We start from the raw sequence: 16,511 nt of genomic DNA, 5'->3' as shown, positions 1-16,511 counted from the left end.
CATTTTCCCTGTGCTACCATCACCCTGGGAAAATTACCCTAATTTTTCATCTACATTAAAGAAATATTCCTAAAACCTGTCCTGTGTTTCTTGAATGCCTCCACAATCCCAATTTATAATGCAATCAGGAGTGCAGGGATTTTCAAGGCTTTCTTTCTAACTTGTTATAGAATCTCCACTTTCCATCCCAGTTGTAATAAACTTTCTGGCAAATAAATTGTATATGGTTATTCCCAAAAGATGAATAATTCCCTTAAGTGTGAAGCTCATGTTGGAGAATGAGTACCCAGTGAGAGAGGCATTGCTTTCTTTCTCTCTTTCTCATTCTCTCTTTTTCTTTCTCTTTCTCTTTCCTTTCCTTTCCCTTCCTTCTTTCTTTCTTTCTTTCTTTCTTTCTTTCTTTCTTTCTTTCTTTCTTTCTTTCTTTCTTTCTTTCTTTCTTTCTTTCTTTCTTTCTTCCTTCCTTCCTTCCTTCCTTCCTTCCTTCCTTCTTTCCTTCCTTCCTTCCTTCCTTCCCTTCCTTCCTTTTCTTCCTTTCTTCCTTTCTTCCTTTCTTTCTTTCCTTCCCTTCCTTCTCTTTCTTTCTTTCTTTCTTTCTTTCTTTCTTTCTTTCTTTCTTTCTTTCTTTTTCTTTCTCTCTCTCTTTCTCTTTCTCTTTCCATAAAAGAGGATCATGCCACTCCTTCTTGCCAACAAAATAACAGTACAACTTGGGTGTGCCACTTCTGGGTTGAGGAGCATGCACTTATGTCCCTCTTCGCTCTATACTGCATGACCCTCACACCACGACATGATGGATCCACATGGTGGGGGAAGCCTGGTTCTCATGCACCTATGCTTCTCCACTATGTAAGAGATATTTTTTATTCACTGGGAAAAGCCTTTGATAAAATACCCATGGAACTTCACATGAACAAGAAACAAGACATGAACTGGTACCTGGTTTTGTTTCAGTCTAATCCCCATCCACTTTGTCCATTACTCAGTCTCAGCCAGCCTTGATAACACTTCTTGAAGACAAACAGGCATAGTGTGTCCTTTTCAGGAAATTTGTGTTGGCTCTTCATTCTGTCTGAAACTCTCTCATATCTGCATGGTTCACTCCCTCATCCTACAAACGTCTTTGTTCAAATGTATGTACTGTGGGTCTTGGCCTGTCTTGTCTATTTAAAAGACTTCTATCAATTTATTTATTTTTATTGCAAAGTCACATATACAGAGAGGAAGATCTTCCTTCCAATGATTCACTCCCCAAGTGGCCACAATGGCTGGAGCCACGCCCACCTGAAACCAGAGGACAGAAGCATCTTCTGGGTCTCCCATGCAGGTACAGGGACCCAAAGCTTTGGGCCATCCTCAATTGCTTTCCCAGGCGGCAAGAAGGGAATTGGGTGGGAAGCAGAGTCACCAGGATTAGAACCGGGGCGCATATGGGATCCCAGTGCATGCAAGGTAAGGACTTCGGCCACTAAACTACCGTACCAGGCCCAGACTTCTTTATTCAGTTCCTGCTAATGTACCTGAGAAAGCACATTACACATGACATGCCAAATGCCTGAGGGCATGACATACATGTGGAAGGTATAAAATAACCTCAAAACATTGCCCCTACCTCATCTGTTTACAGTAACTACATTGCCCAGCTTTAAACACCATTGTTGAGCTTTGCCTCTACTCTTCTGTATCGTAAGCTCAACATAATGTCTGTGATATTCATTCACGTTGTTTTGTGCATAACTGTAGTCTCCTTGCATTGCTACACATGAATCTACTTTGTGGATAGTTCTTCTTCCCTGTCCTCTATTGAACATTAGTGTCTGATTTATGCTATTATGAAAAGTGCTACTACGAATATTGCTGCATGTCATTTTGTAAATACATGAGTATGTCTCTGTATTTACTTAGGTGTGCTATATTATCAAGTGTTTATGCAATGAACACTGCCAACCCATCTTCTGAAGTCTTTCTGCCAATTTATACTTCCACAAACGAGAATCACTTTTGCTTACTATGCGTTCTTGCCAAAATGTTTCCTTCTCTTCTTATTTTTGCCATGCCAGTGGATGTAGAGTATTATCTCATTGTCACTCTCCTGATGACTAACATGGTTGAGTACCTTTTCATATGCTCCCTGGCCATTTAGATACACTCTTTAGTTCTTCATGTGCATTGCCATTTGATACACTCTTTAGTTTTTCATGGGCATTGCCCTGTTCTTTTTCCTGTTGGGGTAACTGTGTTTCCCTGTTGATTTTTAGCAATCTTTTACATTCCTGAATCAGTATTCATATTGAGAAAATCTCTTCCCAGTTTATAGTTCAATTTTCACTCTTTGAGTAGTGTTGTCTTGAGAAATGTGATATATAACTTTAACATGCTTAATTTCTTTTTATTTTCTTTTTGGGACCACTAGTGTGTTTAAAAGATAAATTATGAATGCTTTTCCTCTGGGATCTTTGTTTCACCTTTTACAAGTGGAGCAGCAATCTACCTAGAAAGATTTATCATTGTATGTACAAGGCCAGCACCCATCTTTTTTTTAATTTGCTGATATCTGAATGACATCAACTCTCAATGTACTATTTATTGAAAACAACTTCTGCAAGTATTTCTCCTTGCACTGCAGTAACTAGGATGTTTTACTCACCTCTAAATGTGCTGGCTGCTTTCCTGGAATGTTTCACAGTCTTTTCTGCTTGAGAAACTCTTAACATTTTTATAGGAACTGGCATCTTACATTCTGGGAAGTTGAGAACCCCATGGTCTCCTGTTCCTAGTAGTTGCCACCAAGGTGCTAGGGGCATCAGAAGCCATCTATTTATGTTCATAAATGTCAGTACATGTTGACAGTAAAAAGGAGTTTTTTTTTTTTGCAGGCTACATTTTTGCTTTTAAATTGTCTACTGGTGGGGACACACCTACTACTCCTCCACTGTTGGCACCTTGCACTGCCCCAGAGTGCCCAGCAACATCAGGCATTTGCCAAACAGTAAACTAAGAGATCTGTTTCTATCACTTCTAATTTCAAAGTCAAGTATGCTATTCCTTCATACCATACTGTATACTCTGAATTCTATAATCAAAGCAGCTGTGATAGCTCAGAATACTATTCATTTAAACCTTAACATTCCCATCAGATTTTGAGTTTTAAAGGGTAAATGTTTTATCTCATTTGGCTTGGTGCAGAATGATTGGCATCAAGCTGGAGTCTAGTAAATGTTTATTACTAACTTATTATCTTCAGTGGCAAAAAAAAGTTTAGGGAAAAAATTATGCAGGTGAGGACTGAAAAACAACCCCTTGGAAAAACGAAAGCTTTCTAACTATGTAATATCCAAAAAACTTCTATTTTAATCTCTCAAATGGTTTGACCAGGTAATGTTAGGATTCTTTCCAATTTTGTTCTAATTTCTCAATCTATAAGAAATGAAATGTGTCAGATTAAAGCCATCACTTCAAATGTGTTTTAGCTTGCTTATACAACTATATTTATAGAGTTCTATCAACATTTGTCATCAATTCAGAGAAACATGACAATCTTTCTGCATAAAATTGTAAATGAAGAGAAACATAATACGATCTCATTCATAATACTGTTATAAAACACCTGAATTTTTGAGTAGCTTATTCTTGTAGAAAAATTCAGACACCATTTAGTTGGGGAGTCAGTCAGATGTTCAAAAGCTTGCCACATTTACACTTAGATAATGATATTTTCCAGTGAGACAAGATAAGAATGATGGGGGAGGAGGTGTAAACTTAATCCCATTGCATTCTTGGTGATTTATTGCAGACCATGATAACAAAAACAGGGGTTTTTTTGGGTAAGAATTTCAGTTTATCTGTTCAAAAACACAGAAAATAATGAATTTCAAAAGAATTAGAGAATCACAAATAATCTCCAAAGTCACCATCCATGCCATTCTAAATATCTAAGAATACAATCACTTACTCAGTGAGGCTTTCAATTGTCTGAGCTACATTGGGACCGAGAGAAAGTGTGTGTGTGCGCACGCATATGTTTGCATGTGTTCACACACAAAGATCTCATAGGTGCAACTGTAAGGGTATGTGATGTGGACATTCAGGCTCTGCCAGGTTGACTCAGTCTGCCTCTCTGACTCTCAAGCAATGTGTTGGCAGCTGTGCACAGTGCAGCCACAGTAACACACTGGAGAATCGTTAAAGTCTCAGATCCATGATTACCTACTTAGGGACTAAGCAAGAAGATAGCTGGCAAGGAGCTCTATGTTTGACTTCTAAATGGGAGAGAGGGAGAAAGAGAGAGATGCCTTTGCTATTTTTGCTAATGGAACCATTAGAGTCAGAAAAGAAACAAGCATGACTGAGTTAGAAAACACACTGAAGTGCAAGACCGAGCTCTGGTTCAGGATCTCAGGCACTGTAAAGGGAAATGGAAGTGACATCTACATGTTGCATAAAAGCTACCATATGCCCAGGTTCACACTGAGCACACACACCCGAAAGCACAGATATATGCATCATATTTTAAGAGGGAAATTATAGATAAGATTTGTCCTAAAGCGCAGTTGGCCTGGCGGCGGTTTATTACAATATCTTACCAAATAAGCAGAGGGGAGTTTGGAAAGGAATTTGAATAAACACCTAAGAATTCTTTAGAAGAAAGCAGTTTACACAGATGACCAGCTCCACACTCCTGACTTCAGGTTGTGTTAATGCTGCCAATTAATTTCATTTTAGTTCTCGTCTCTTAGAATTCTTATTCAACCTCAATAATGTAACCTGGTGAACTGGCTCAACTTCTAGATAAAAAAAATCATTTCACAGCTACGTGGAACTCATGCTAAATGTTTATATTTAGAGGTAGAATGGGACAAACAGAAATGAGAATGCTAAAGCCGAACTTAAGCCCAGAATTCTAAATTCTCTAGCACTATGTTCTCAAAACCTTTTTTATGGATCAACCAAGAAAAGGTAATACAAAGCCAAGTTCACAAGTACAGTAACACAACAAATATTTTTGTAAGTCCCCAGGTTGTCTTACTAGTCACACAAAGTAAAGACAAAATCTGTGCAATGATAATTTATAACTTCCTTTTGTAATGTCCTGAATACATAAAGAGATCATAAAAAGACATTATTTTAGCAGTATTGTTTGTCTTTTCCCCAGAATATTAGGCCCTTGAGAAAAAGAATGCAAACTAATTTTGCCATTTACAAGTTTATATATGACTCATTACAGCTGAAGCCTTTAAATTTTCGTAAAAGCTTTCAAGTTGTAATTTATTTTGACATTTCTGCTCCTAAAATTAGTCCTTCTCAATAATTAAAAGTGATTCAAAAATTCTCAAGATGTTTTTAACTTTAGGAAGATGATCTTCCCCAATTCAAGTGAAGTATTAAGCACTTTTATTATAATATAAATTCAAAACTACTATCACAAAAACTAAAAACAAAGGGAGAGAGAATAGGAGAGGGAGGAAGTGAATATCATTATGTTCCTAGCACTGTATCTACAAATCACATTGAATCTGCTAAAATTTAATGTTAAAATAAAGTAAAATTCCAAGACAACCTGAATTGGGATTTATGCTGCAAGACTTCCTGCTTTATAGGTGTCAGACAGATTTCAATACAACTGTAACTCAGATCAACTAGCGTGGTCATCCTGCAACGTGGTCAGAACACACGCAGGCTGCCAGCATGCCCTGATCATCAACGACTCCTTTGTTCCTACAAGTATTTTTCACTCTCATTTTCCTGCCAGACCCATTTTCAGATTACAAAGCCCGTAACACTAAATGTATACATGTCATTGTTTAAGCTCTAGAAATAGGCTTCACTTCAAAAACCAACAACACGAATTGAGGATAATTATTCCCAAATGTGAAGGAAACCACATCACCCTGCTGCTCCAAATCCTTGAACTCCACTTAGGATAAACCCACACTTCCTGACTTGCCCATGCCCAAGTCATCTCACACAGGGCCTAACCCATTGGTTCTTCCTTTGCCTGGAAGCTTCTCTCTCCGTTTGGAGGCACCTGACCTCCTGCTTCTCTCTCAGACTTCAGCTGAAAGGCTTTGCCTCCAATCTAACTTAGCACTCCTTGGTACTCCATCTGAGCCCTGAAAACCTGCCCTTTACCGAACTCTAAATATTGTACCTATGTGCTAACCTGCATGATGTGTGTCTGTCTCTCCCAGCAGGCTGCAACTGCAGCCAGTATGGCCAGGGCTGTTTCTTAGTCATAATTCAGCACTGTGCCTAGTCCACAAGGTCTATTCAGTATCAGCCAACCGATGTGATTAACTGGTTGATTAATGGCATAATCAAAGGTGGCACCCAGTGGATTCAACCATGAGAAGCTGGTACCTCTCAAAATTGAGTCCTTCCTGCATGTGTCACAGGGGTATGGGATTAATTCCCGCTCAAAGGTACTTCATTTTCTTCCAAGATTCACCCTCCAGCTCCTTAGTACACTTTACAATGCTTGGCACGTAACATGTATTAGGTAAATTTTAAAAAATTAATTTCATAATTTTTAAATTAATAAATAGTCTCAGGTTCAATAATACAGCAAACTTCTCAAAGAAATACAAGGTAGCAAAGAACCTCACTAGGGAAGTCAAATATTAATACTGACAACTTCCAAAAAGTTAAAAAAGAAAAAGCTTCCCTTGTCCTCTTGCTGATTTTCCACCTTGAAGCCTATTTAGAAAGCTCATTTTCCTTTTCCCCAGCCATGATTATATAACACGACCTATATTTTCTTGCAGCAGTCTGATTTTCTTTTATTTCTCCTTCCTTCTTATTATTTTTTTTTACCATTTAAAATCTATAATACAGCTGGTATTTCACTTGATGCAAAGTCTAACATTCAGCCCATTTCTTCAAATATATCCTACTGATTTAAAAAAAAAATCCATTAGTAGGAATAAAAATGTGACCTTCACATCCCCTTGGAGGGAAGAAGAAACTCTTAGCAGAATCAGCACATTATTGTGCTTTCTCTTCCTGTCAGAAAGTTATCAATTAACCACAGATAATCAAGCCATAATATTTAAAACTTAGAACATGAATGAAGCCATCTATGATTTTTTTTTTTACATGAAGACAAAAGAAAACTCCAGATGCACTCTCTAAGGCCATGTGCCAGAAAGCAGCTATCGTTACAACAACCTTCTTGCCAAAAGTAAAGACTCTGTGCTGAGTTTTTGCACTCTAAATACCTACATGGTGCCTTGTGCGTCGCAGGTGTTCAAAAAGTTTAGGAATCCACAAATCCTCTCCTAGTGAAAGTGTGCTGTCTGTTATTATCATTGCAAGGTGACTTTAAAACACCATTTCTAAAAGGAATCTCTGTAGATGATCACTTCATAAAGTAGTGTGAAGGTTAAACTGCTTCAGATAAGATTCAAACAGTTCCACTTCAGGGAGAGTGAGTCACGACTCACAGTGGCCTCATTGGCTTCAGCTGAGAAGTGATACCATCTTTGAAAAGGCACTACCCATGTGTGCTGCATACTAACAGAACCCAAAGTCACTGTAGTACCATTCCATGCATGTCATACTGCGTATTAAAATTTATTTTCATATTATCTCCAACTATTGGGCATTCACTTTGTCTCCTCATTGCTTTAGTCTTGTCTACAGTTTAGAAAAATCCCAACAGGTACTTTGGGTAAATATTCTGCTTGCTGGAGAGCTGGAATCTACATTTGGCAGCTGCCTGGTGAGTTCTGTTCCCAGGTCCTACCTTTACTGCTGGCTGCAGTTGGCCTGGCTTCTCCAGGTCTGCCTCTTCCTCTGGTTTGAGCAGAGGCAAAACTGGAGTCCACTTTTCTTTGTTTCCTGCTGTGAACATGGCTTCCCTGTCCATCCCCTGCTGCTACCTCCAGCCTCATGGGGACTGCTGCAGGAAGATAAGAATCCCATTGGGGCAGGAAGATCAGCCAAGTGTGAGTGTAGGGGAAGCACCTGGCTGCAAGGAAGATACGATGAGGGGAACAGTATTTGCAGGAAAATATTAACCACAGAGAGAATATTTTATAAAGTTGGTTTCCAACCAACAGGCAATTTATTCAAAAAGTTTGTGTCCCTTTACTTGACACTGAAAAACATCAGTTCCTGTGCAAGCACTGTAATTTGTAATGGCAGTATTACTCACTAGTAATAAGCTCAGTTCAGCTTTAAATTATCTTAGTCATTTTGAACTGAAAAGGGTTTGGAGAATTTTCCATATCCCCCACTAATTCCTGAGGTCAGTATCTTCGTCACAGGGGGATCACAAGTGGCAAGGGACAGTCTTCCTCTCTCAGCCATGGCATCGTCTCATCACACAGGTGAAGTGAATTTCCCAAAGACCACAGCAGAGAGCCTTTATACTACAGAATCAGCTAAGGCTCTCACACCATGTTCTTGTAATTAGCACTAAACAGTGCTGAAATTTTTTAATTCAATCAACCACCATGGAAATTCTGGCACAGGTCATTGAGATAATCCTGTCCCGTACCAAAAAACAATGACATAATCATACCTTAGTTATCAAGTGATACAAATCAGCTAGCACAGTGGGGAAAATGAGGCCTTTCATAAGGTGAAAAATTTTACAATACCACTTCAGATCACTGGGGAAGATAAGAGAAGGTGCATTTACTGAGTGCTTTCTGCCAGCCAATCACCATACCTCACAGTGTCCTAGAATTCTAAAAGAAAAGTGTACACATAGCATGGCAGACCATTACCACAGGAAAAATAAAAAACAGAACAGATGTCACAAGTCTTCTCTTGTGCCCCTTCTCTGCAGTGACTGGCTGATGTGCTTCACAAAGAATAGGAGGGGGCTGCCAAATGGTCTAACATTGGACTGTGAAACATTTTACATAGCTAGTGGAGAAGGCTAGAAAATACAGAAACAAACATCCACACAAGAAAGCAACTATAATCATGGTATATTTCTGACACAGAAATGAATAACATTTAGACTTTGCAATTAAAACACAACTGTGAGAGTGGGTGTTGTGACCCAGTAGATCAAGTCACTGCTTGAGAGGCCCACATATCATATCAGATGCTTCCCACCAAGTTTTCTGCTCATGCTCCTGGGTGTCAATGCATGATTTAAGTGCTTGAGTTCCAGCCACCAACTTGAGAGACCAGCATGGAGTTCCTGGTTCCTGACTCCTGACTTCCATCAAATCAGCAAAGCTGTTGTAGGCATTTGGGAAATAAATTAGTGGATGGAAGAGTTCTCTTTCTCCTCTCTCCTCTCTCTGTCCCTCTTACAGACACACATTCTCTATCATTCTGCCCATCAAATAAATAAATAAATCCTTTCAAAAAGAATGAATTGTACATATTTTCAACAAAAATATTAAAACTAAACTGGAAGGAAAAGTTTAATGCATAAAGTAAGATACACTTGATATCTTTCATGACAGAAACTCAGGAGATAAGCAAACAAAGAAGAAGCAGAACAAACACACTGTCATTATTCAAAATTCTGCTGCACAGAAGAAACACTTAAAGAGAAAAAAGTATTTTTTTTTTCCTGGAGAGGGAATCAGAGGTGAACAGCAGGATTGACAAGTGTGGGTTGCTCTTCACTATAGCCAATTCCATCTGATTTCTGAAACTCTGTATTACCTTGATACAAATGGAAAATCTATGAGAGAAAGCAATATCTCAGAGCACGTCTATCATGTGCAGAAGCCAGACTATCCATAAAACGAAAGACAAGATTTGTTAGACAGCAAACTAAACTAACTTGAGACTCATTAGCACATTGGTTCAGTAACAATGGGCTTATAAAAATTATAATTTAAATGAGATTTGAAATGCTGTATTTTATAATAATCACTTATCTATTCATTTAAAGATGTCTCAAAATTAAAGTTCAAATGTTCAGCAATCAACATGTTCCACACAACATATATGAGTCCTTTAAATCAACTTGAATCTTAAGAGGCTTTTTCTTTTTTCTAAAAAAAATATTACTGTAATTTATCTAAAAGGCAGGGAGACAGACAAAGAGACAATGGACAAAGATCCCTCATTTGCTGGCCCTCTTCCCAAAATTCCAACAATAGCCACAGCAAGGTTAGGAGGAAGTCAGGAACACTGAGCTCACTCATGTTCTCCCACGTGGGAGTACTTGTGCTGCGATCGGCTGACTCCTAGGGTGCGCATTGTCAGGAACTCAGCAATGGAGGCAGAGCTGGGACTTGAACCCACACAGCTCAGTGTCAGCATCCTGTCCTATCTGCCATGTCAGTCTAGAAGAAGCCCTTCCTTCAGTGACTATACAAAGTATTAATCATTTATTTGTTCGTTCAATGGGTATTTATTGGATATGTATGATGCATGAATCACTAATTCATTATTTCATTGTAGAATTCCACATATTTCCCATTCATATGCATATTCAGCCAATTGGAAAGGAGCAGCCAAAGGAAACATGGAATTAATTACAGACTCTTCATTAGGGTCAGAGTCTCTATGTTTTCCTGTTTTCTTTTATAGTCATGAAGATGGCACTGTGTGTCCCATCACTGTGTGTACAGCAGTCAGGACTCCTCTTTTGCAGAACAACCATTGATTTCATCACTAGTTCAGAAGCTCGATGACACAAACCATGTCTTACATATTCTTGTGTTATGGCTTCATGGGTTCTGTATTGTGCAGGAACTTGGCAATTATTTTTGAGTGAATGTATAACAAGTATTTTCTCAGTGAATATACAAATAAGTGAATACCAATGAATTTTTCTCTTTCATTCAAACTCTTAACACCATTAAAACTCATTTTTATATTAAGAGCATGACCATCAAATTGGGTCACTTCAATTTTTCTTGAATTCTTAAAAGCTAATAATTATACTATGGAAATTGGACTGCAAGGATATGTAAAAACATGACACAAACGTATTACTCTCTTTTCCAACTAAGGTAATTCTTTTGGAAAATTTTTAGATAAAACAGATTTTCAAACAGATTCAACTTTTTACTCTTCTCTAACAGGGGTCATGAATTCATACGTCTGGAATTAGACCATAATTATGGAAATTTGCTTTATTATAACCAAACAGTGTTTCTTTAATACTTAGTCACAAAAACCCCACACATTACTAATAAGATGCTCTCTTTAGCAATGTTCCCTCTATCATGTTAAGCACGATTCACTTAGATTAGTGGAAAATGTGACTTTAAAAAGAAACAGTTTCCATTCATCTAACTGTATGCCCACATGACCCCCATGGTTACATGAGTCATCATGACAGCTGATTTGCAGTGCAGTGATAGAATTTGATGAGACAGTATGTCAGGGTTAGGATAGAATAAGGAAGGTATAGCAATGAGTTGACTACTGTGCATATGTTTCAAATTACATACTTCAACTTTAGCCACAACATTTAGTTTCACTACAGCACAGTCTGCATTTTACATAAAAATTAATTTGCTGTCTACATGTTCTATAGGTAGGAACCAAGTCCAAAACATGCAGGAAAAAAAGCAAACTGGAAAGAATCACAGCCCCAAATTCAACTTTTGTTCTAGTGAATACAAAGCTATGTCATTCAAATTAGGTGCAAATCATCTCAGATCTACACGAGGCACATAACAAGCACCAGAAGCTTACCGTGTGCAGGGGCAACGGTCTCCCTTACACACGTGTACTCACCAGTGGTGAATCGTGGGAAAGGAAGGCTTAGAGAGCACTTAGAAGCTTCTCAGATACAGGGTATCAGGGAAGGACTTCTGCTGGAACTGATTTTTGAACAGAGACCTGAGAACAAAGTAGCCTGGGGTAACCAGCTAGAGGAACAATATGCCAAGTAAAGGGATTAGCCAGAAGAGCTGAGAAAGTATGAGGGGTTTCAGAACTACAAGAATACCTCAAGTTTATTATGGTGAGTCTGTTTTAAGCCAGGAATGAAAATTTTGTATTAACATTAAAATACAAGTTAGGGTCCAGCATTGTGGTTTACTAGGTAAAGCCACTGCCTGTGGTGCCAGCATCCCATATGGGCTCCCAGCTGCTCTACTTCTGATCCAGCTCCCTGATATTGCACCTGGGAAAGCAGCAGACAATGGCTCAAGTGTTTGGGTCCCTGAACTCACAGGGAACACCCAGAAGAAGCCCCTGGCTCCTGAATTTGAACTGGCCTAACTCCAGCATTTGCGGCCATTTGGGGAGTAAGCCAACATATGGAAAATTACCTTTATTTCTGTCCTCCTCTCTCTCTAACACTTCCTTTAATATAAATTTTAAATTAAAAAAAAAACATTTTTTTAAACAGAATACAGCATATTCAATTTATAAGACTTCCATTGTATAGCCAAACAGCTCTTCTAGAAACCAAAGATTGCTCAGGCACATGACAGCCTCATTTAGATTGTGTACATGATCCACCCACTTTTCTGAGAACAAAAGGGTAGCAAGAATGATGGGTATATTTGAGATAACTGAGCTTCTGACCATTAGCCAGAAAATTGGTAGGCACTCATTATAACCCTCAACTATTCTAGGCTTCAGTTTCTACCCCTGTAAGATAGTGGATAGAATTGAGGCTCACCTGGCTAATAATCCACCTCCAAGTGCCAGCATCCCAGATGGGTCCAGTTCATGTCCAATAAGCTCTACTTCTGATTCAGCTCTCTGCTTATGGCCTGGGAAAGCAATGGAGGATGACCCAAAGCCTTGGGATGCTGCATTCATTTGGGAGACCTAGAAAAAGTTCCTAGCTTCAGAAAGGCTCACCTCGGCCATTGCGGCTATTTGAGGAGTGAGCCTGCCAAAAGAAGATCTTACTCTGTTTCCTTCTCTCTGTAAATCTGTCTTTCCAATACAAATAAACTATTTCAAAAAAGACAGTGGGATAGAATTATATAAACTAAGAGAAAAGCAGCATGTTATTTCTCTTGTGCCAATTCCAGTTGATAGCATGGTTTGCCCCAGCCCAATTCCAGGACTCTGCTTTCAGTTCCCCCTGCCATAGAACCAGGGTTGTTCCAGTGGCATGCTATCCCCTTGCCAGTCTGCTTGGCTCTACCTCCTTTCCCAGAAGCTCCAATGAGAAAGAGTTGAGAACTCTTTCATAAGCAGGATGTGTGACTGCCCAGAGTTTCTGTACATGTTTTGTTGCTGGCAAAAGAAACAAAGAGGGAGACACCTAAAGGGCAGATGTCTAGGAAGGAGAGGCAAGGAGAGTCAGGTCATGGATGATACTGAGACTTATATTACTTCAGTCTAAATTACTTCACAGAACCGCATTTTATATTTGGGTTTCACAAAACTGTATTGTGTATTTGGGTTTTCCTTCTAACACTCATAATTTTGAAATGGAACTGTTTTTCATTATGCTCCTAATTTGTCAAGTCTATGATTCTTGGATTACTTTCAGGCTGCTATGAATGACTAACATGGGCAGATGAGAAGCTTGCACACGGCCTCTGTGGCAGCCTGCACACGGCCTCTACGGCAGCCTGCACACAGCCTCTGCGGCAGCCTGCACATGGCCTCTGCGGCAGCCTGCAGAGCAGCAGGACGTTTCCCAGCACACTGCCAGGGGACACACACAGGCCCAGGCACACGCCAATGCACCCGCCTTTACTGTTTGTCACACTTGTTTGAAAAAAGTCAGCTAGGCTTAAAATAGCAGGCTGATTCTCATTTAAACCGGCCTCTATTACATTCAGTGGAGACAAATATCACGCTAAAAAGAAAGTCCCACAAGTTGTTAACTACCCACTCTTATTTTTCAATGTTGAATTCCTGACTTGAAATGCAGCAGCCCCAGCTCAATGTTTCATCTTGCTTTCCTTCAAAAAGACCCACAATCCCTTTCTTCACTGCAAGGCATTTAAATATGCAGGTGTAAACGTAAGTCTAGGTCTACAGCTGTGTCTTTGCATCTTTGTTTAAAAAATCGTTTTCGGGCCCAGCGCGGTGGCACAGTGTGGTTAAGGCCCTCACCTTGCATGCATGGGATCCCATATGGGCGCCGGTTCTAATCCCAGCGGCCCCGCTTCCCTTCCAGCTCCCTGCCTGTGGCCCGGGAAAGCAGTTGAGGACAGCCCAAGGCTTTGGGACCCTGCACCCACGTGGGAGACCCAGAAGAGGCTCCTGGCTTCAGATCGGCATGGTATCGGCTGTTGCGCTCACTTGGGGAGTGAATCATCGGACGGAAGACCTTCCTCTCTGTCTCTCCTCTCTATATATCCGCCTTTCCAATAAAAATAAAATAAATCTTAAAAAAAAATTGTTTTCTTCCCCTCTTCATTTTGCCACACTAATCTACACATATTGCTAGTGACAAACCTAAGTCCAGTCCTTCTTGTGTCTGTAGACCTTGACGCCCCTCACATGCTTTGTGCTTGACCACGGAAATAACTCAAGCAACAGCTGAGAAGTAACAGCCAAAAACTTCTCTACACAATCAGAAGCAACAGGCAGTAGGGTTACAATCTGTGACTAATAGCTTTAATATTTCTGAGCATGGGGATAAATCAGTCCTTCTCCCATCTGTTTAAGCACAGAGTGAAGGGATCCAAAGCAACAGGATTCCTAGGAGAGAAATATCTAAGAGAATTCTTATCTAGAAGAAATCAGATTCATTTAAACAACAACAACAAAAACCCTCTGAAATCATCATGATTAGCAGGCCAGAACACACACAGGAACCACTGAATCAATCAAACATAGATACAGGCGTAGCGTAGGTGAATAAGCAAGTCAGAAAATCAAACCTTTGGGGTTCTGACAATTAATGGTCAGTAACTGTGCCAACCCTACTGTTTTGTGAAAGATGGTAGTATAGGTGGACAAGTTTCCAGTCAAGTTAACACTCATGAAAAAAACCAGTTTCCACAGAACTTCTGCAGCATGAAGCTCATCACATTTCTCCTCCATTGTAAAAGTGTTTCTATTTTTAAACCATGTTTTTTTTCTCACCCTGTCTAGCTTGAAGTATACCTACCATTCTTTCGTGTTTAATGTGAAATGTTCTACTAACCTCTCACTTCCCGTTGTTGATACTCTTTGTTTTTGAGAATAGGGTGTGAAATCCACATCCATGGGTGATGCTTTCGGAGCTGAGGGAGCAGGTAGTGAGTTAAAAAGCCCACACTGCCTGCCAGGGCAAACAGCACAATGCTGAGAAAGGGCTGCGATTTAATAAGAGAAAAAAAGAGGAAAGAAAAACCTCATTATTCAGCACAGAAGCAAGGGGAAAGGATGCCCATAAATGATTTTCCACGATCCAGTTCCATAGGTAAGGGGATTCCCCCATTCCCTCACTACAAGCCTCCCTGTTTTCACCTGTGAACATTTCCCCTCATATTACAACAGTAATCCTTTAGGAACCCTTACAAGTTTAACATTCTGCTACTTAAGTGCATTATGGAATTGTAGTTACAGACAAGGTAAAAAAAAAACTATCTGTGCAGTATCATTTTGCCAAGGTAATATTTAGCTGTTTCCCTTTATTCAGCAGTCAAGATGGCTACTGAATCTGTCTTTACCTCTTAGTATGTTAGTCTCCATTGCTGAGTTCAACCATGTGAATAAATGTGTATGCTTGGTCACTGATGTATCTATTTGTTTTGTATTGTGCATGTATGCCTCTCACAGAGGAAACAACCCAACTCAGTTCTTGTTTTAGGCCTCTCAAAATTTCCTTTGCATGCTAGGAGAGATTCATGTGCTGTAAGCAACAAGGCTGGGGAGGAGGAACTGACCCTTGAAAATACAAAGACCAAGAGAATTCCAGCCACTGGGATACACATTTTAAGTTATCTCCTTTATCTGAAAGGCTTTTCCTCATCCAAAGGAGAGTTCCTAAATGCCCAATATTTTTGTCTGGAAATGGCCACTGACTATAGCAACCATCAGCCAGAAAGCCCATCTGCAGCCCTCCACATCTGCTTCTTCTAAGATCCTGGGACAGCTGTCTGCCCCTCACCTGATGAATCCTCTCATGTCTATCATGGTGGTGTGCTGTTTGCCTGTCTCATCATTACTGACTGTCCTCTCAGTGCCTTCCACAGGAAGGTAAACACTCTTGCACGCAAACAACCTCCCAGGTGATGGGAAGAGTACATGTCAATCGAACAAAGTCTGTGCTATAGACCAAATCACATCTCAGGAAGCAGCTATTCCCTGTCACATGCCTGGAATCCTGAAGTCACTCCACTGGCACTTCATCATCTTCCTATAGATCAGTACCCTGGAGCTCCATGGTAACTGTAACTAAAGAGAATGCTGAGGCAGAAAGAGGATGTGTCGAAAGGATACGTACTCGTAAAGACAGGAAGACCGTGCTGGCGCTGACAGCAAAGGAGAGGACAGCAGCTACGGAGCAGACAATGAGATCCGACTTTAAGGTATCCTTCTGCAGGGAGAAGAGAGCAGTGGTCTAGTTTGTTGCTTGCTTCTCTCAGTACCTTTCAGGTCCACTGGACAATGCATTGACACTGGACACACTTGTCTTTTAGCTTGTCACTTGCCTGACAAACTCCTGATGGTAT

At 39.9% G+C, this 16,511-nt stretch overlaps 1 protein-coding gene across 1 annotated transcript in view; it reads right to left on the bottom strand.

Moving 5' to 3' along the window:
- The window catches only part of PCNX2 (pecanex 2), a 259,238-nt gene that overhangs the window by 134,462 nt on the left and 108,265 nt on the right, over positions 1 to 16,511 (bottom strand). The window contains exons 18-19 of the mRNA XM_040968059.1: positions 16,283 to 16,375; positions 14,999 to 15,149 (exon numbers count right to left, since the gene is read on the bottom strand). Coding sequence (XP_040823993.1) covers positions 14,999 to 15,149; positions 16,283 to 16,375 — 244 coding nt within the window. The remainder of the gene's footprint in view (positions 1 to 14,998; positions 15,150 to 16,282; positions 16,376 to 16,511) is intronic.

The sequence above is a fragment of the Ochotona curzoniae genome, unplaced genomic scaffold, assembly GCF_017591425.1.
Source record: "Ochotona curzoniae isolate NIBS_2020 unplaced genomic scaffold, NIBS_Ocur_1.0 scaffold_4683, whole genome shotgun sequence".
Classification (NCBI taxonomy): domain Eukaryota; kingdom Metazoa; phylum Chordata; class Mammalia; order Lagomorpha; family Ochotonidae; genus Ochotona; species Ochotona curzoniae.
The sequence above is the reverse complement of the archived record's forward strand: the minus strand, read 5'-3'. Positions and strand labels throughout refer to the sequence as shown.